Here is a 20,854-nt window from a genome sequence, read left to right as displayed (position 1 = left end):
ACTTGGTATCGGTAGATACTCAAAATCAAATGTTACAGACTCGGACTTGTGGTCAAAAATACCAGATCGGGACATCCCTGCTAAAAACTATTAATGATGAGGATACGGCTGAGGCTTGGACTCAGGAGATAAGGACTTGACTTAGATTCTTCTTAACTCACTCAAACTTGGTCTGTGACTCAGCTCAGACTTGGGGTTTGGTGAGTTGAATACAACACTGCTGTAATCACAAACACACTCCTCTAACACCTGTTATTTACACTGTCCACAACAAAAATTGTTGTCATTGACTTTTAAGAAAAAGCATTGACAGACTTTTCATCATGAAACACTTTAAGCAAATATGCAGGTCAAGGTAAGCCAGAAAATGAGAGAAGAAAGGGCACCACTTTGACCACAGTGGGTGCCACAATCAACAAAAACTGAAAATTCTCCTCAGCAGCTTATTTTACACCTCAAAACTAGAGCTGATCTAACAAAAACAACCCTAATGTGAAAGATGGCAGAGAATTTACCAAACAAAAGTAAACCTTGATTTTGAGCAGGAGGCGGCCACACAGGGAGTAATGTTTTCACGGCTGAATGGAAGCAAATACTTAAAGCTTGGTTCCTAAATCTGGACTTCATAGCTTTGTGAGAAGTGTGGAGGTGGTTCAGTTTCAGATTAACACTCATAGTTTTAGGATGACTGACTCAGCAGTAGTGTGTGTAATATTATTGTATCCATACACTGCTATACACTTTACATTTCTTGTCCTCCCTCTCTCCCCCGTTTCCTTACTTCTCCTCCTTTTCTCCAATCGCCTCTGTCGTTTCTCCTCCCTCAAACGCGCCTCTTCCTCCTCCTGCTGCTGTCGGCACTTGTGAAAGTTCTCCACCACCACACCCACAAACATGTTGAGCACGAAGAAGCTGACGATGAGCAGGAAAGAAATGAAAAACAGCAGCATCCACGGGTTGTTGTTTCTTATCGGCTGCAGAGGAGGAGAGAGAGGCAGAATTTAGAAAAGGCGCAGTGAAGAGGTAGCACAGAGACAGAAAGAAAAAAAAGGAGGACCAAAGAGTGAAGACGGGGGTGGGGGGCATAAACAAGAAGACAATGTAAATCCTGAGTCAGCAGTGAAGCAGCAAACACTGTCAACTCACATCTATTTATCTGTCTGCCTTTTACTTTCCTTGTGCCCAACTCTCTCCTGAAATATTTCCCCTTTCTGTTTTAAAAAACCTTAAATTGTGCTTGAAACTGACAAAAACAGGAACAAAACACTGTGAAATACAATAAACACTGTCTGAGCAGTCCCTCTGTTATTCCCTTTTCACTCCCCACAGCCTCTCTTTCCCTCGTCTGTATGTGTTTGTGTATGCATACCTGCTGGTCTACTGCGACAGCATCCAGACCATCATACATGATGCTGACCCAGCCGTCTTTACATGACAGCACAAAGAGTGACATCAGCGCCTAAGAGAGAGGGACACATATTAATCAGTGTCATGCTGTCAATCATTCTGCTGGAACATGTGTCAGAGCTATCCTGGATGTGAGAGCGTGTGTGTGTGTGTGTGGGTGTGGGTGTGTGTGGAGAACCTGTCCCAGGTTGTCAAAGTTGTATTTCCGTCGAGCCCAGCGGTGTCCTGCCTCCAGGCACTGGGTTTTGTTGGTGATGTTACTCACATCAAGCCCGTCACAGTAGAAGAACTTCCCTTTAAATAGCTGCACAAATAAACACAAACACACACACACAGATGTGTGAAAACTGACGCAAACACAAAGTATAAGCTTAAAGTAAATAAATCTTCCTGGAGTGAGAGAAGGCAGTGTTCTGATGTACAGTAAAATTACACCACATGTGCCTGCAGGCTTACTGTATGTTTGATATTTGAGTGCCATCTGCTGCAGTCTGCCTCGCAGTCATTACAAGCACTCCAGCATGTTCTCATTAGAGAGTAATCCAGTGGTAGCGTGTTTGTGAGATTTACGTTGTCATCATTAGCTTCAATATTCCTCAAGTCCAATACCTCAAGTCTCCAGTAGTAGTATAGGAGAATTAATTTGACAAGGAAGAGGTAGATGTTTCAGCCAGAACATTTAAACAAGGCAGCAAAAAAAGAAAAATCCTGGCTTCACCGAGGCTTGAAGACGCAGATAGGAAATAATATTGGTTACATTCAATCAAATCATAAAAAAGAAATAAACATAGGATCATCTCAAGAAGACTGGTGTTCAATCAAAGCTCTGATAAAAGAAGATAATTCAGTTGGAAGTTTCTAAAAGTGTATGCATCGTATGCAGGGTGAAGGAATCTCTATAATGCAACGGTCCTATACAAGCAAGTCTGTCATTTTCGAAAAGACTGGTATTTGTACAAATATACTGCTAACTGCTTGTAAAAAAAAAAAAAAAGGACCAACAAAGAAGGATGCAACCTTGAGCCTAACCACCTCAGAGAAAGAAGGAACAAACTTAAAGCAATCTTTGCAGTGGAAGAGCTCATAGGAGCCGTCTTATCTTAAGTGGGACGAGTGGACAGTCTCTTTGATAGATGCTAGAAAATAGATGAAAATCATGGTCTGACAAACATTGTTATTGTTTCCCAGTAAGGGGTATTCTAATTTTCTTTTGAATTTTCATGGTAAGCCAACACCGGTCTTTATGTCTGTGTAAAATATAAAATGAAAGAGAAAGTCAAAGCTTATTGTCCTGCAAAGTCTAAGTGGCAGTTCAGCAGTACGTCTGGTTTCGCTCTAGGTTTTTGCACATTAGAAGTAAGTTTTTTCTCACTCCTTTGATACCTTTTATAATGATTTAATAGTATATAACTACAATCAATTCATGCCAAAGCAATTACTAGTTTCAATGGTTTAAATACATATTCAAAGTTGGGATAAGAAATATTAAACATCTCAACAGAGATAAATGATAAAAGATGCAGCATCATGACAAAGTGAAAAAGATTTTGCTCTAATCAACAAACTTAAACCCCTTAAAGAGCTGCATTGTGTGTTTAAATTAAAAACTGCCACAAAAAATCTTTTATAGTGAGGATTTTTAAGGTGTTTCAACCTCTAAAGAGGTATTATTTTTATGTACTTGACCAAAAAGAACACCTTCACAACTAGTCATTCAAAGCAGCAATAACATGAATAATTTTGCACCTTCCTTGCACCTTTAACAATATTTATTTCCTCTGAGGCACATTTTCACAGCAGCTCATCTCATCCACACAATTGGCCCTTGTTATCTTTTGGTTTCTCTAAAACGAACATCGTTTATCATTTGTTTTTTAAAATTAACAAACTGATAAAAATTATCTAAAATGAGTACATCACATTAATCCACTGATACAAAAATAAATTAGAATTTAATTAGAAAATAAATTCTCAGCACAATCCCCCTCTAGTTGAACCATTGTTTTTTAAATTACTTTCAGGGATTTCTGGTGCATAATCAGCAGCTCATTTGCATTTTCTCCCAAATTTCCTCTTCACTTTTTATTACCTAAAGCCTTTTCTGAGATATGCCTCGTTTATTTTAAAGCCCGCTGAACAGTGTCTTCGTGCAGCAGGAAAGACAACAAGCTCTGGATGTTTGGGCGCGTAATCCGGGTGAAAATAAGTATTTTCCCAAGCAGAATAATGAGGCTTATCTTCAAACAACAGGGGATGAACGAGGACTTTACAGTCTAAATGTTTACCTGAACTCCCAGAATTCCAAACACGATGAAAAAAGCACAGCAGATGAGGACGATGTTCCCGATGGGTCTGAGAGATGTGATCAGGGTCTCCACCACAAGTTTCAGACCAGGAGCTCGACTTATCACCCTGGGACACACACAGATACACACAGTCACACACAGATACACACAGAGATTATATAAATGCAGTAAGGAAACTCCCAGTGTACCTACCTGAGTGGTCTCAGCGTACGAAGAAGTCTAAGCACTCTGAGAATGCCAAAGATTCGATTACCGCCAGCTGATGCAATGGAGACCAGGATGTCCACCAGCGACACAAACACCAAAACTCCATCCAGAACATTCCAGCTGCTTTGGAGGTACACACCTTTTCCAAAGTATAGGCCCATTGCTACCACCTAACACACACACACACACACACACACACACACACACACACACACACACACACACACACACACACACACACACACACACACACACACACACACACACACACACACACACACACACACACACACACACACAAAAACACTGAGCTCCAGCTAAATCACAGAAATAATAAAATAATATGAAGTTCAAAATGAGACTAAAAGCAATTCTGATCCCCAACCAGGAGGAAAATTGGCCATTTATAAGTAAGGAGAGAAAATGGCTTTGGAGTGAAGTGTATCTTGTTATGGTTACCTTGATCATCATTTCACCGACGAAGATCACAGTGAAGATGTAATTGGACACGCTGAGGAACACGCGCTCCTGTGAAACACACGCGCATGCATCCATCAGTTCAAGGGCTTCGTGTCACCGTGGTGTCAGCTTTGATTCTGAACTCTAACTAACAGCAACGTGTTACATAATGAGCTGAAATAAATCCATTACCACTCCAGTAGAAACATAACAGAAAAAACATACTGAGAGCAGCACATGTTCTTATAATGACCCCCACTTACATCAGCAACAAGCAGATTAGTGAGTAAACAGCATGCACTGTTAGTGTGTGTGCGAGGGTTTTTCTGTCTTTGTGAGGTCTGCTTCACAGTTTTAAAGCTTTACTGTGAGACATTTTTACTGCTCCAGGGGCTGTTTGAGGTTAAAAACTGGATGTCAGAGTTGAGGCTGGAGCTGGATTTTACACAGTGGATGGGAGTATCACAGTGGGACAAAAAACTAAACCATATAACACTGGGATATTGAAACACTACAATACAATAACAATACAATAAAAATGTGTCAGATACAACATGATATATGATAGAATACAATACATTATGATTGGATGCAGACCCAGTACATGTTTCATATTCTGGATCTTAGTATCCAAGATATTGCCAGGATGTGGATCGTACTTTTACATCTGTCAGAAATTATGGTGACCTTGTTTTGAATTGTTTTGCAAAGCATTCCGATCATTTATCCTGGAGTTATAAACACAAATGATTAAAATGACCCTATCTTACAATGATAAAGAATCCTTTTAAATAATCCTGGATCCAGACAGTGATCCGAATCACCTCCAAAATTCAATCACTTCTTTCTTATCCTGTTTTGAACATTTCCTGAAAATTTCATCAAGATCCGTTACTTTTTAAGTTGTTCACAGACAAACAGACAAACTCTACCAAAAACATGACCTCCTTGGATGAGGTAATACAAGAGGCTATAGCAATCAAATATAGAAAAATAAGCTAAGCTTCGAGGACACAAGGCTCCTAGCATTTAAAAAGGGACCTCACAAAAAATGACAAAAATATGTTAAATCATGTGTTGGTTGTGTTACCATGCTGTGCGGCTGTATGTCAGGTCTCTCCAGAGCAATGGTGATGCAATTCAGGAAGATGAAGAGGAGGATGATGTGATCAAACATCTTGTGACCTATGACCTTCTGACACCACACCCTAAACCTTAAAAAAAAAAGAGAGAGTGTGAGAGAAGGTCAAAGAGAGTGCCGTCAGCTACATGTCCATCTTTGTTCTGAATGTGATGATTTCACTCCTTGGCATTTCTCAGGATGACGTGTCAATTTTCACTGCACCAATTTTAATTGATAAAAGCGAAAAAGGTGTTACTACGCCTTAGCAGTATCCTTCACACCTTGGCTGTGAATTTTCGCACATGACGAGGCTTTAAACCACCTGGACCACTCAAGGGGACTGTGTGTATGTGTGTGTGGTTTTGTATTTACTTGTTGTGTGGTGAGAACAGATAGAGGGACCACTCTTCATGATCAAGGCACCACTGAGGCTCATACGGCTCCAACATCTTCTTCAGCTTCTTGCATAAACTCTGTAAGGACCCACAGAGACAAGCATGCCCAAATCAACATGTGCTCGATTACATGAGCAGATATGAAGTTACATGACAATAAACCACTAACTTCATTTTCTTTATAATAATGTATTAAGTTACAAAAACTATGCAGGGTCTCTGGTGTATGAGCAAATTGAATCCCAACAGATTTTCAAGTAATGTTATCCATGTTTATTCACGGCTGCTAATAATTGAAAACGAGCTCATTAAAGATTTTCAGAGATGCGTAAATGTCTGAGGTCACTGAGACTGGAATTTGTGCCTTTGAAAGTTAATTAGCCGCAGTTTTTGAACTTTTGTGCAAGTCTAAACAAGTTCTTTTATTAACTTGTTTTAACTGAAAATAACCAGAGCGTGACAATTAAAATGCTTTTTCTTTCTGGCCGAAACATGAACCACTTTGGTATCTCCATTACAAAAATACATGATAAAAAGTAAAAAGAGCTGCACCTCCTCAATCTCCTCTTCCTCCTGGTCACTGTGGTAATGCGTGGTCAGTGGTGCATCCTCGTAGTAGTGTTCAGGGAGGTGAAAGGAGGTGCCGTTGCAGTCTGTCTGGTGGAGCATGGGCACCTGCAGGTACTCTGGCTGGTCCACAGACTGCTCCCTGCTGCTGGGGATGGAGCTGGTGTGCGTGTCTGACAGCAGGGACTCCATCTCTCCTGACTGGCTCTTCCTGTGGAGGCTGGGAGCTCGGCCTATGCTGGTCCAGCTGGAGCGACGGCTCTCTGGGCCACTGTCCCACAGAGACTGTGAAGACAGCTGCGAAAAACAGTCACAGCCAGTTAGATTTTTCGTTCGTCCAATGGAAATAAAGTTTGACTTCTTTACAGATTAAAGGTACCCTGTGGAGATTTGGAATGAATTTTTGAGTATAGCTTTTGTCTTTATTTTGAGCTTAATTTAGGCCCAGTCTTTTCTCGTATAACAATGATTCTGCCAAAAAGTATTAAAAAAACAAACACTTCTAATTTCTTCCTAAGAAGTACAAGCAAATGACAAGTGAGCATTCCCTCACTCAACAAAGTGGGCAGGACTAAAAGCAGGGCAGGACAACGATGTGAAAATTGCAACATTAGAGAAAAAAATCCAAACTGTGTGTAGGAGTTCATTGTAATGAAAAGAATGTCACATCCACCTGAGAGGATGTTGAGAGTTACAAATATATACATATTGTGTGATCATGCTGTTGAAAGAGATGTGCAGTGTGCCGCAAAAGAAACACCGCGCATTAGCAGAATCACCTGAAACAACACAAAAAGGCGAGGCAAAACTTCAGTGGAAAATCCCCACCGCTAAGCTCTCAAACATCCCCAGCTGGAGAGAACAGCAACACTGACAGCAGCGTGCCACCAATTAACAGGCAGCGACAGTCGAAAAGAGCAGCAATGCGTGTGATTTTTCCCTGCACTGCACAGGTTGCACTCTCTGTCACGCTTCGAAAACCACATTCTTCTCCTTCACCATGTGATCGGAGCTGATGGTACGTTTGCCTGGATCCACTTGTGCTTTAGACATTTTCACACAGAGAACCAAGACTTCTGTTGATAGAAGAGATAAGCTGTCAGACTCATTTAGGCTGTAGACTAAATAGTGTTGGAACCTGGCTCGACTTGTGTATACGGGTCAACGCTGCTACAGTCAACAAAGAGGGCCAATGGAAACCACAGTAGACACAACAAGAAACCAAACAAGAAAAAAAACCTTTGACAGGGCATCGTTAATAAATCCAAACCAGCCAATGCTCTTAGAGCATCCAACATCAGCCAGAAATCATTTAACACGCAACTAAAGACATGACAAGCTCAACAGCATTTCCTCCTAAGCACATCTACATTTGTCTCTTAATAATAGAAGAGCTAAATGACTTAATTGCTCAACAGTACGCAGCAGTAATGTGCCATACACCAGCTAAAAGCAGCTTGCAGACCGCCAGCTAAAACAATGTCAGAGCCAAATAATCCTTTGATCTACTGAAGTGATGTGTTAGGTCCTGAAGTATTTTTGAGAAACATTCAATGTCACCAATGGATTATAAAAAAAAAGACAACATGACTCCTTCCCAAAAGTGCAGATTTAGAGCTTCTGCTGCTAACCAACAAAAAATATACATTACATTTGTCTAAGTTTCTTATCCTGAGCTTGTAAATTTATTCTGTAAGTTTAATGTATGGTTTTGTTTTGAGTAGAGGCACAACATCAGTATCCTTACTAAGAGGTTTGATTCCTGTTTGCAGACTCGAGCTGTAAATGCAAAGATCTCTGTGCAAGTCATGACCACTATGTGACCACACATAGCTTTTGTAAACTAAGTGGTGTTCCATCTTCTATAAAGTCAGAGATGTACCTCCCAAAGGTAGCCGGAAATGGTAGCTTAAGCTAAAAAGTAGTTTGTGTTATTATTTTTCCTCATTGAGATTAATAAATCTGTTATTGCAAATATATGTTTAACGCTGAAAGTATATCAGTAAATGTACTCACTGTCGACCGCTGCTCAATGCTGTTGACATCCATAGAAGCAGCACTCGCCCGACGTGACTGGCCGGAGTTTATGGTGGGCGTAGCTGCGGTGTGAGTGATGACAGGCAAAGGAGGCTGAAGGGGCTGAAGGGGCTGAAGTGGCGGAGGCATTGAGGCTTTGGGGTTCAGGAGACCATTGGGGCTCAACATCATGGCCTTGATCTTGAGCTCTGTGTATATAAAGATTTTGCTTTATTCATGATGAATGAAAGTCCCCTATCTCTGTAGCTATCTGTATCTATTTTCTTACATGATGATATTATAAAAGTATTAAATCTTGATCACTAAAGTAGCTCTGGCTCCATTTAACATACAGTGGCCGTTAACACGACGGATTTAGGGTGAAACGCAAAATTTTTGTTGCGTTTCAGCCTCGCGTTTACACAGAAACATTGTTACAGCCGACCTAAAATGCAAACTTTTGAAAACGGCCTCCAGAGTGGGATTTTTCTGAAACGCTCCCGACACAGTTGCCGTGTAAACAGTAAGTCGGCGTTTTCAATGGAAACACTGACATCACACTCTGCCTTGTGCGCGCGCATACAACAGGACAAAAGTACCGTTGTTACGACTGTCGCCAACTACCGAGTTGTGCTTGTGCTGATCAATCTGCAGTATCTGCTGACTGTCTTACAACAAAATGTGCATCTGTTGCTCCACTTTTTAACTTGGTATTCCCCAATACACCAGATGACCGACTCATCTCTCCTTCGGTGGAGATCTCCCAAAAGCGGCTTCTGGACAAGACAGTTATAGTCCCACCTACAGACGTGGCATGCTTACTACAGCGTTCTCAGTCCATCAGCGTTTCTGTGTAAATGAATTTTTTTTTCACTGCATTTTAGCGTTTTCAGATGAAATGTAGTCGTGTAAACGGGGCAGAATGTATTCTGGCCACCAATTGCATTAAAACTAACACACTATATGCCCCCGTGATCTGTCAGATCTTGTCACAAAGTAAACATTGGTCAAACAGAACTTAATGTACCACCAAATTTAACAACACTGACCCTGAGAGAATGGTTAATATTTAAATCTACTTGGTGTGGCAAGTGTAAGTGAGATGTAAGCGAGGCTGGTTTGCATAAAAACAGGCATGCTTTGCTCCAAATGAAATCACTATCAATAGCTCATGTCAATGAATGTAACAAAAGAGCAACACAAAGATGCTACATACTTGGCAGCGCAGTTTGTAAAGCATTTAACCCTTTGTGGCTGCTTTGTGAAGTGGACAATGTTTTTTTCAAGCACAAAGGCTGTGGGATTATTTTTAAAACCTGACCCATACTGTTTAAGGTGGAAAATTATTCAAATTAAATTAAAAAACATCAGTATTTGTATGACCTTTCAACCTCCAAACACAAGCACTATCACCTCTTATTTACTAATTGATACTCTGCCTTTGCTGGGCTCAACATGGTCTTTTTATTTTTTCCTTAAAAGCTCAGTATTTCCTCTGATGCTGTGAATGGTACCTGGTTCTTTTTTGTGGTGTCATTTCAGACAATTTTGCCCAGCCGTCCCCCCTTCACCTTAACTAAACGAGTATGTCGAGTTGTGAGAGCGCATCCGTCACAGATAATCTGTTTCTATCAGGTGCATGTGGGAAAGGCCAGTTCCTGAAATATCCCCGCTTAAAATGCTCTGAAATAATTTCAAAAGTGTCAGGAGTTCATGTTTAAAAAAGGTTCACATGTCAGCGGTTACCTTGGTGAGTTAAATGTGGTTATTTGAACCAGTAGGAGAAGTGAAAACGTTAAGCCAACCTATATTAAACCAAACTGATCCTAAAGGGCAATTGTAGGTGAGAGTGAACTATATTTCTGTGCCTGAGGGTTTCTACCTGCAGCATAGAGCTCTCTCAACTTCTCCTCATCCTCGTATGTGAGAGATTGTCTTTCTTCATCAGCCTCAGATCTGTTGGCATCTCCCTGAAACCACACACACAGACACACAAACATACACAGCAATGGTATCACTATCATGATCATAATCTCCATGCTCATCCCCATCCGTTTCTCGCTGTCTGTTGACTGTTGTAAAAGTGAAAAATGTGAGCTTGAGCAGAGTGAAACGACTCAGAGACAAAGGGACGGGCGGAGGGGATCTCCAGTGTTCCCTGGTTGAGTTATGTGCATGGCTTTGGCAGCGATCTTCTGTAGTCACGCCAATAAAGCTTTACTGAATTTAATTAAAATTCACGCCAGAAAGATGGAGGCAGACAGCTTTGGCAAAGGGTATCTGTGAATGTGTGCGTGTGTGTATGTGTGATAGAGAGAGGCAGAGGGAGAAAGGGAGAGAAAGAGAGAGGGAGCAAGTGTTCTCTGATGCTGGAGATAAAAGATGAAAACTAAACAACAAAAGCTCACCAGCTGTGAATGGCAGGCGATATCAAACACATCCCACCCCTGGAGAGTATTTTGTGTGTATGGATCAGCAAGAGAGAAAGATAGGGAGAAAGACAGAAGAGGGGATGGGTAGAGAGAAAGATGGAAAGAGGCAGGGAGGACAACTGAGAAAATGAGTGAATGATAAAGAGAGTAAGGGGAGCAGCCACACAGACAGGATGGTGGAGATTATTCTCTTGTAAGCAGCTTTGGTATCAACAGCTCAACAGAGCTCAATTAGTCTCGTTCTCTCCGCCTCATTCTCTAAGTAGCTCGAATAAAACCCGGTCTTTGCCCTCACCTCTGCTTGAAAGCCCTCAACCAAAATGGCAACGAGTAGGTTGAAGAGGACGTAGTTGCCGAAAGTCATGAGGGCCACGAAATAGAGGGCAGCCAGCGGGGTGGTGGAGGCCATCCCATTATACAGCACTGCGTTCCAGTCTTCCTGGGTGAGGATCTGTGGATTGGAGATGTGGACAATACAACATCAGACACAATAGTAACCACACCGTACTTCATGGGGGATCCTCCTCATATTATTCCCACCTGGTCTTTAATTTATTTCACATTTAAATGCATTCCGAGTGGCAACCTTCAGTCTAAGTGAAGGCTGCACAGAAGTGCTGAAAACTGCTGTACTTTGAGATTATGCTTGAGGCTGGCGGCAGAAACACCAAGCTAAAAGCCTGTTTACAGCCTGAGTTGGAGGATTTCTTTTAAAACTCATTACAATCTAGATTATCAATCTAACAAGTATTGTCCATATGTGGGCAGGCTGACTCTGTATAGGGAGCGAGTTGTTATAGTGAAGGAATCCCCTAACATCAGATCATACACACCTTATTCACCAGCATTCCAATCGACTATAACGTCCTGATCACTTCATATAATCTTTTACACAAGTGTGATATGCACATGTTTTAAACTATATAAAAGTATTGTTTGAAAAAAAGAAGAGAGACAAAAATTTAATCATCATGAAAAGAAAGTACAGAGTGTCATCATAAAATAACAGAAGCGTACTCCTGCTTTAATATCTCATTGTCAGCTGAACAGTAATGATGCTCATCAGTGTTAAATGAGCTCCTGTGGAGTGCGTGTTTCATTACTCTTCCTCCCCCTCAGCTTGCATATCTCACCTGCCCACCGGGAGAGTTTTTATATATTGTAGAAAAAGTCGAGTGCAGGTCTTTCAAATTGGAGCAAATAAAATGATGTAGAAGACCATCAGTTCAAGCATAAGTGACAGAAGCATATGCTATATGAATCACATCCTAATAATCTGAAAGCTACGTTCAGCAGTGATTCATAGAGACTTCTCTAAATGAATAAAATATCATTGGTTGTTTTACAGAGCTTACATCTTTCAGGATTTCTTTCTGACCTGAAACACGGTGACGGTCGCCCAGAGCAGAGAGTCAAAGTTCTTCCTGTCAGGCAAAGTGTCTCCACTGTTCTGCTGCAGACCAAATTTGCAGCCGAAAAGATGCATCCCAAGGATACTGGAACCAACATTCACACAAAAACAATGAAAACTTCCATTATAACATAAACCAGCCATAATGTGCCTGTATGAATAAATGTCAAGTATACAACTCTCACAATAAATGAGTCCTTGAACATGTTGTACATTTTCTATAACACGACGGAGAAAGGTCAGTTCCAAGGATAGTGACTTTTGCCGGGTATAATTTGTAGAATTATAGATGTGACAACAATTTGGCTTCTGAGTTTTGCCCCGCACAATCACTTTTAGAGAAGAAAATGTACCTGAATATAAATATAAAAAGCATCAGCAGCATGCAGAACGTGGCCACATTGTCCATTGTCTTCATCAGCACCACAAGCTGCCTCCTCAGAGCCGGAAGGAATCGGACCAGCTTCAAAACTCTCAGCAGGCGGAAGGTTCGCAGCACAGATAAGCCTCCCTCTGCCTCACCCACAATCTCCCACACACTAAACACACACACACACACACACACACACACACACACACACACACACACACACACACACACACACACACACACACACACACACACACACACACACACACAGATAATAAACAGGCTCTAAAGACAAAGTTAAATTCACTTTAAAGCAACCAGGGAGTATCTGTGTCCTAAAGTGTAGCAGTAACTCTTTTGAAGCTAGCTCTTCTTTTACCAAAAGCCTCCAGCCCAGGTGGGAAAATGATAAATTATTTTTATTGTGCCATGTGGCAACCGAAAAAGGGGAAATGGGCCAATGTTGTTTACAACTAACCAGCCAATAAAGAGGGTGAAAACAGTGTGCGCTGGCACAGTAAACAAGCAAAGCCTTCAAGTGTGGATACATAATTTAGCTTGTAGTACTACATAATGGAGTGAATACAGACCCTCTGGACTGAAGTAAATGGCCTCACTGCCAAAGGCTGCATCAGCGTGACAGTCTCAGATGATGTAAATGGAAGGCTGCTGACTTGCATTGAGGATTTTTAAATGACAAGACAAATGTAGACCCAGTAAATTCATATAAACTGACAGATTAAGATCCTCCATCAGAGCTTTACCTGATGATGACGATGATGCTGTCGAAGCCGTTGTAGGGGTTCTTGATGTAGCCAAAGAGCCCAAGAGCTAGAACTTTCAGGAGCATCTCCAGACTGAACAGACTGGTGAACACCATGTTACTGATCTCCAGAACATCTGTCAGCTCCTGCGGCTGAGATGAAGAGAAAAGAGAGGTGGATTGATGCACAGATTTGGAACAGGCACAGGGAAAAAATGGACAAATAAACAAAGGAGAAGTCGACTGGCAGCGAGACCTGCAGTAAAGTCAACATGTTGTGAATTTCTGAAAAGCTTCTTGGAGCGACAGTTTACATTTATGTGGGTAAAGTCTCAGAGGAGAGCTGCCCCAGGATGTGAACACAGTCAGACTTCTTTCCACAATTCTTTGGAGAAAAGGGAGTGAATGCACAATTATTTCAATACTATTGATATTAAAACAACTGGATCTCAAACTGTGGGGGGAGGCAGATGTGTGGATAGAGTGTCTTTGCAAGAGGGGCATAAACACACAACAAGGAGAAAGATTTGTAAAAAAAAGTCTTAAGTTTAATAATTACGCCAGATTAGACAGACTTTTGGTCTGAAGAAAGAAACACAAACAGACTCATCAGGCGACTGCATGTCAAAACTGTAACAATGAAATGACTCACAAAACATACTGAATAAAAAATTCATCAGACATCTGTTTCAGTCAAAAAAATTCAAACTAAGGATTTTAATTTTTTTAATCAGATGTTAATTTGTCCAGTTTGGCATTGTGGTTAAGCTGCTGCAGCTTCCTCCTGCTTCCTGCTGTTGCTGCACCCCTGTGCTTTTGGATAGCACATTTTATCTCCAAATACAGTGTGTCAAAATAACCCACAGTGCTCAGTTAATGAGTCAAAACTAATATGCACTGTTAAATATTCTTAAAATATCAAAGTATTTTTTGTGCTACTACCTACAAGCTAGATATACAGGAGCAGCTGATGAGTCTGATGTCAGCATGCAACCACATCACAAAAGCCAGCAGAGCACCATTTTATCAAGAGCGAAATGCAGCAGACCCTGATGAGGAAACTAAATCAAAGAAGTTAACAACAGCATTCGCCAAAGAGGTGACAGCATGCAGGTCAAAATTCTGACAGACTTGGCTCTGAAGGACATCCTGAGGTTGGCAAACTGAGACCAGTCATATGCTTAACCATCACAAAAATTAACAGTTTCACACATGCCAGACCAAAGAGCAGTGCATGTGCGGTTCGGATTGGTCCGTGAGTCCATCCAATCCCCTGTCTCACTCGCTTCGCACCGTCATGCCCATGGTCCCACCTCGTACTTCCCCACTACCCCTCTCATGTCAGCTAGCTGCTCATCTACTGAAGCATCATGGAGCCAGAGAAGACCGAAACCAGGAAGCTGTTACTGTTAACCTCCAAAGGGAAGGGAAGAAAACGGAAAAGTTTCAAGGAAAAGGCTGAAGCAAGGAAGAATTATGAGCGATACAGGTGCCAACAGAGACTGAATATTGGAGAAATGTACGACCCGTGGAAAAAGCTGCAGAAGGATTTGGGACTGAAGACTGACGCCGAGACAGCTGAGTTTCTGTTGAACAGGTAAATACTTTGTTTACCACAGTGGGAGATGTCAGCTGAATAAGTCTGGTTAGTCTGTGCCTATACTGGCTAATGACTGAACACTGCTGGTCGGAACTGTCAATAGATTTTAGCACAAGTTAGCCACACATCTTTAGCATAGTAAACTGAGCTGGTGAAGCCTCGCCCACAGGCGGCTCTGCTCTGATCAGCTGGCAGTGGTGTCGTGCCAAGGTAGCTACCCCCGCCAGTATTCTTACCCCTTACGCGGCAGGGACCGGGCCACGAGAGTGCCTGCACTGGGTGACGACTACGGCCGATACAACAAATTGAAACAATTCTAAGGAATTTCACCCCCCCCATTGAGCATGGTCTGTGTCCTACACCCAAGTGTTTTATTCCTCAGATACTCCACATCATGCCAAATAACACTGGAGGAGACTGAAAAGTTTCCTCTTTTCTGTCAAGAGTTACGGGGGGGGGGAGTTCCTGCTAGCAGGCTCAGCCTGCCAGGATTTCTACTCCTCTCATATAAAGTCCAGTCTGTGTCCTACACCCAAGTATTTTATTCCTCAGATACTCCACATATAATGTTATGATTCCATATGCGTCTGTCGCCGTGGTTTGTGAGCGTAGACGGGTTCCAATTTGTTGTCGTATCCGCCACAGTCGTCACCCAGCGCAGGGGTAGAAATCCTGGCGGGGGTAGCTACCTTGGCACAACAGTGGCAACGCCAGACCTGCTTTGCCGGCTAATTCATGGTTTTGATCATGGCGGGCCAATTGAAAAAGCTACCACTGTGTATTACAAGGAGGATAACTGTCTTGTTCGTTACATTTTCGCCGGCCGGCTTCTTGCTCTTTCGGAGGGGGCGTGTTGTTAGGAGGCAAAGAAGGGCGATATGAGCTGGGGGGCGGGATCTTGGAACACAGAGGGGAGGGGTGAGTGAGGCTGCGTTTTTCAAATGTGTCTCATCAGCCAAACTGGGTTTCAGATCGTAGACCATAGCTAACTTAACCTCACTCATCATTTTACTGACGGACAGTCAAATTTGAACAAACTACTGTAGTATAACAGCTGCATGTGGGTTTTAAGGTCCCATATTATGCAAAAATCACTAAGTCTTTTAGTGAAATTTGTGGGTCTTTGGCTTTCCTCCCAGTCCACAGAATGCGATATTTAGTGACAAAACCTGTACTTGGTGGTGCTTGTGAAAGTAAAATCCTGACCTAAAACAAGCTGTTTGGAATTTGGGGATTTGCCAACGATAGTGATTCCCTTTTTTGACCAATCAGGAGCAAGTTTGACCTGATTGGTTCACCGGAGCAGATACCCCCGAACCCCCCACCCCTGCTGGAGAGATTTCAGCAGCGGGGAGGAGAATGCCATAGTTGAAGAGCCATCACTGCTTTGTTTTTGGCTGTAAACAGCCACACAGTTCCATTATGCTCAAGCTTCCCATCTCAGAAGTTGGATGTACTGTCTCACTTTGGACAGTACAACAGAGGGCTAGCGAATAGACTGGTCCTGAATCTAGGTGCATTACCAACCATCGGCAAACAAACCTGGGACCCTGGAAATGTGAGTATTTTAAATGCTGTGTGCTGTGGAGCAGATGTAAGAGCTTTTCCTCAGTGTCCCCCCTGTCTCTGTGATAGCTTCAGGATGCTAACTTTAGCTGCGGTCAGCCTGTTGTTTTAGCCTGTAATGTTACAGTTAACGAGCTTCACTGTTTCTAAACTTTGTGCACTCAGAGCTTGTGGCGCCGCTCTCAGTGATGCAGAAGAGCGGGGCGGTATCAGCGGTGGCTCATTTACATATGAAGGCCACGCCCACTAAATCAGACCGTTCTGAACAGAGGGGCTATGAGAGCTTGGGAACTATGCTGCTGTGCTTAATTTATTGGCTCTTTGGACCAAAACATGTTACTACCATTTCATTAAGACATCAATGATCCAAATTAAACTGCAGAAAAGGAGCATAATATGGGACCTTTAAATAAACATTATCACAAACAGATTAAACTTGTTCTTTAGCCCATGCTCTATCACTCTCCCATTCAGCTCCTGCTCCTGCGTCCACCATAGCTACAAAGCAAATCTAGGAAATTGTTTTCAGGGGAGAAAAACACAGATATGTTTTCTCACAGCTAAACTTTGCTGTCCAGCCAGTGTTGTCATGGGGACTTCTACGCGCCATAAATCAATCTGGTCATAGATTACCCGAAAAGGGAATCTGAGAAATGGCATTTAGGAATAACCTATCATGGCACTGATATTCTCAGTTTAAATCATGGATGATGACCAAGCATATAAACAGAAGTGAGACTTTTTCAAGATCACTCAGAAAGTCCTCACAGGGATTTAATTGATCTGACTCAAGTTAGGAGGAGCCAGAGGCAGTAAATTAAAGAAGGGTTGATTCAAGGCCTTCCTGTGATAAAACAATGAAAAATAACCGTCTGTTATTTCAAGGTCCAAAAGTTATGTTTGGTTGTATAAACTATTGAACATAGTTTTGATAATAAAAAGAGTCTCATGACGGCATTTGATGACACATCCCTGTTCACATAAACTGTGGCTTATTCCTCCCAAACTCATCAGACCAGCAAAGTAGAGTAAACATGAAACTGTGTGTCTGAGCATGCTCAGTGACATCTGCTTGACACAGAGTTTCTCTCCAGAGATCAGAAAACACAAGTCCCTGAGGTGTTTCAGACTAAGCTGCAGCAGCAATGTTCAGTGAAATGAGGGAACGGTGCCCACTGAAGCTGCATGGCTCTGTGTGTTTGCACTGAAAAGGTTTTAGACAAATTACCATAGGGCAAAGAAGACAAGATATCAAGCCCTGGTAATGTATTCATATATTACTATATGTGTTAATACGTTCACAGTTAGTTTCCGCCTGTTCAGATCTTATTTTATTAATATAGAAAAAAGATTGAATAGGGTTGGCCTTATCCTTAAGTCATTCAAAGAGTTAAGGCCATCTGTATCTGTCATATTGTTCAGGAAATGGGCCAAATGAAATCTTCTCTCATCTCCCACAGTCTACTCTTGCCCTTCAGCCAATCACAAATTCAGATCTGCTCCCCTCCTCCTCCTCCTCACGTCTCCATCCTCTCCTCCTCACTTCTCTCACTCTCCCCCATCTCCGCTCAGCTCACTCTCCCTCCTGTCCCAGGGTCAGGCTTTAATTAACACTTCAGGTCTTATGAGTTCCTCCATCTCCTTGTAAATGTGTGTGCTCATATACACACTCAGACACACACATGTTGTGATCCCATATGCCTGCTGCTGTAAGTGTTGATTGGAGGGTAAGTTCATTGACTCTGCCACACACAGTGATTAGCACATCCACTTTCAATCAAGCTGTGGTCACATAAAAACACACAGAAATGCACGCACACACAGAAACATGCCGTCTCTTACAGCAACACAAACATACCTGTTCGTGGTACTCAATGCCCATCGACAATGTGTTAATAAGGATGGCAATCATGATTCCTCTGTTGAAGTATCTGCTGCCAACGATGAGATCGAGTTTGGTTCGGAGTCCCGCCCAGCAACGCTCCAGCAGCCTTTTCTTTGGCTCAGACACCTGTGCATCACGGCGACAGGGGCTGCTACAATCGCAGGGGCTGTTGGTGTGACAGGGGCTGTTGCCAGGGCATGTGTTGCTGTATCCAAACTGCTGGTCTTCAGTCAGCTCACTAACAATTTCAGTGTCACCAAGTTGGTTGTAGTAGATGCAGTATGGGCATGCTGGGGACTCCACTGGGACTTCACCTGGCAATGTTAATGCAGGATGTCCAGAACACCCACCTGAACAGACAGACAGGAGATGTTACAGAAAGGTCATACATGCACACAAGGTTTGCAGATAGTTAATTCTGTGTGTTGACATTATGTCACACAATATATATTGGATGCTGGGTGGAGGAGGGCACCTTCATTTCATTTCTGGGAGATGAAATTCAATAACATGGAAGCAACTGCGCAGTTGGGATGCTTTTGAGCAGAGGGGGAGTTCTTTTATTAGAACAGGGATGTGTGGTTCTCTGAGTGTGTGAGAGTGTGTGTTGGGGGGAAGGAGTGTGGAGTGAAGCAGGAGTAAGATTTCAGCAGAATTCATTAGCAAGCAGCGCGGGAGGAACACTGTCGATGACATAACAACAAATACTAATCTCGCCTGTACTTGTCATCACAATTACAACAAACTCTTGTTTCGCCCGAGACTGATACAGTAAATCCAATCTAGCTGTTCTGTGGTATGAGTCTATAGATAATGTGGGTAGCAAGGAAACTTTCAGCTGGCAGACTTGAGAAAAGAGAATGGTTCTGCATTATATATTCGTTAAATACACTGTGATTTTCAGAGTCTGGGCCCAGGATCCCAAGTGCATGTAACAGCATACTGAATTATTTCTACTGCACTTTTTGTCCATGGGAAGAGCCCCAGCTACAATTAGAATTTATCACTGAGCTGTAATAAATGCGCATGTCTTTACTGAGCTATTCAACTTATTTCACACATCAAGGTTATTTCCCTCGTCATGAGAACAACTCAGAATGTGAAAACTACATCATGTCTTCTGAGGAGACAGAAGCTCTATCTGACAGGTCAGTAAACCGTTACCATGTCATCATGTCATCAAATCACCACATCACAAACATTGCAGTATTGTTATTTATGCCTTTTTAATATGTGCTGACATGAAAACTGAGTTTTATGCTGAAAATCGAGACCCTCTTTCATCAGCATTCCTGGTTAAATTATTTAATCTTTACTTGAGACAAAGAGACAGGAATCATGGGACAGAAGTGGGGGATGACGTGAAACAAATATTAACTGGGAATCAATTTTTTAAGCAGTGCCTGGAGGAATTAACTGTCCATACATATGGCTTGAATTTGATCTGAAGAAGGAACTTAAAAAAGTCAAAAGTATATATTTGTTTTTGTTTCACCCTTCCTGACTGATAGAGGCAGTTTTTCTTACTGGATGTCTCCATCTCGCGCAAGCACAGGTCGTGTATTAATATCAACAAAGTCACGTGTGACTTCGAAGACCCCTGACAGGTATAACTACTGGTGTCATCAGAGTGGTCATTCCCTTGGATCATCTCGCTTACGCAGGTCACTGCTAATAGCACAGAGCTAATAAGCATCTGACAAGAAGACTAACTGTCGCTGTTAGCCCTGTGACCGTCGCTCGCCCTCCTAAGGCTGCGACAGATTATCTTCATACCGAGCCGTGGACAAACTAGCAGCGTGGTCTATCCAGAAGAGCAGGGATCATTTCTATGCTCTCAACGCTCTACACTCTCAACAGCCTGGGCTAGGATGCCCTGGCTCATGAGGGGCCAAGCGGACTTCTCTGTGCCTTTCTGCCGTTTCCGCTGATATGGCCTACATCACTCAGGGTGCTCCATTGGGGACACTAACTCCTCCTTGTGGCCCCCCGCTGGCCAGCCAGGACTTGGTTCCCACTGCTGAAGAGAGTCTGCTGTGGGGCACCCTCGTGGCTCTTAAGCAGAAAGCATTTTCTATACCACCTGGAGGGAAAGATTTGGCATCCCAACCCCAGCTGCCTTCAGCTGTAGGTGTGGTCACTAAGGGGCCAGAACCAATGCACAGTTGTTGCGCAGAGACAGTCAAGATGACAATTCTGCATGCCAGACCACTGTCAACACAGCTACAATACGACAATAGCTGGAAGTCTTTCTCCAACTGGTGTTTGGGTTGGGAACTTGACCCGGTATACTTTTCGGTCCCAGCAGTTCTGGATTTCCTTCAGTACCTTTATCCCTTCTGAGCAC

General features: G+C 42.5%; 1 protein-coding gene across 2 annotated transcripts in view; it reads right to left on the bottom strand.

The window, feature by feature from the left end:
• Nucleotides 1–20,854, bottom strand: part of LOC141808565 (voltage-dependent T-type calcium channel subunit alpha-1H-like) — a 54,820-nt gene that overhangs the window by 20,766 nt on the left and 13,200 nt on the right. For both annotated transcript variants that reach the window (XM_074695237.1, XM_074695229.1), the window contains exons 8-23: nt 18,481–18,857; nt 13,458–13,609; nt 12,677–12,862; nt 12,291–12,408; nt 11,208–11,363; nt 10,363–10,450; nt 8,481–8,689; nt 6,450–6,761; nt 5,875–5,975; nt 5,470–5,593; nt 4,380–4,448; nt 3,906–4,090; nt 3,693–3,819; nt 1,586–1,711; nt 1,370–1,459; nt 782–974 (exon numbers count right to left, since the gene is read on the bottom strand). In XM_074695237.1, the coding sequence (XP_074551338.1) occupies nt 782–974; nt 1,370–1,459; nt 1,586–1,711; nt 3,693–3,819; nt 3,906–4,090; nt 4,380–4,448; nt 5,470–5,593; nt 5,875–5,975; nt 6,450–6,761; nt 8,481–8,689; nt 10,363–10,450; nt 11,208–11,363; nt 12,291–12,408; nt 12,677–12,862; nt 13,458–13,609; nt 18,481–18,857 (2,613 nt within the window). The remainder of the gene's footprint in view (nt 1–781; nt 975–1,369; nt 1,460–1,585; nt 1,712–3,692; nt 3,820–3,905; nt 4,091–4,379; nt 4,449–5,469; nt 5,594–5,874; nt 5,976–6,449; nt 6,762–8,480; nt 8,690–10,362; nt 10,451–11,207; nt 11,364–12,290; nt 12,409–12,676; nt 12,863–13,457; nt 13,610–18,480; nt 18,858–20,854) is intronic.

The sequence above is a fragment of the Halichoeres trimaculatus genome, unplaced genomic scaffold, assembly GCF_033239565.1.
Source record: "Halichoeres trimaculatus isolate MK-OKI-2021-1 unplaced genomic scaffold, fHalTri1.1 fHalTri1_scaffold_2, whole genome shotgun sequence".
NCBI classification, from domain to species: domain Eukaryota; kingdom Metazoa; phylum Chordata; class Actinopteri; order Labriformes; family Labridae; genus Halichoeres; species Halichoeres trimaculatus.
This window is presented reverse-complemented; position numbering and strand designations above follow the sequence as displayed.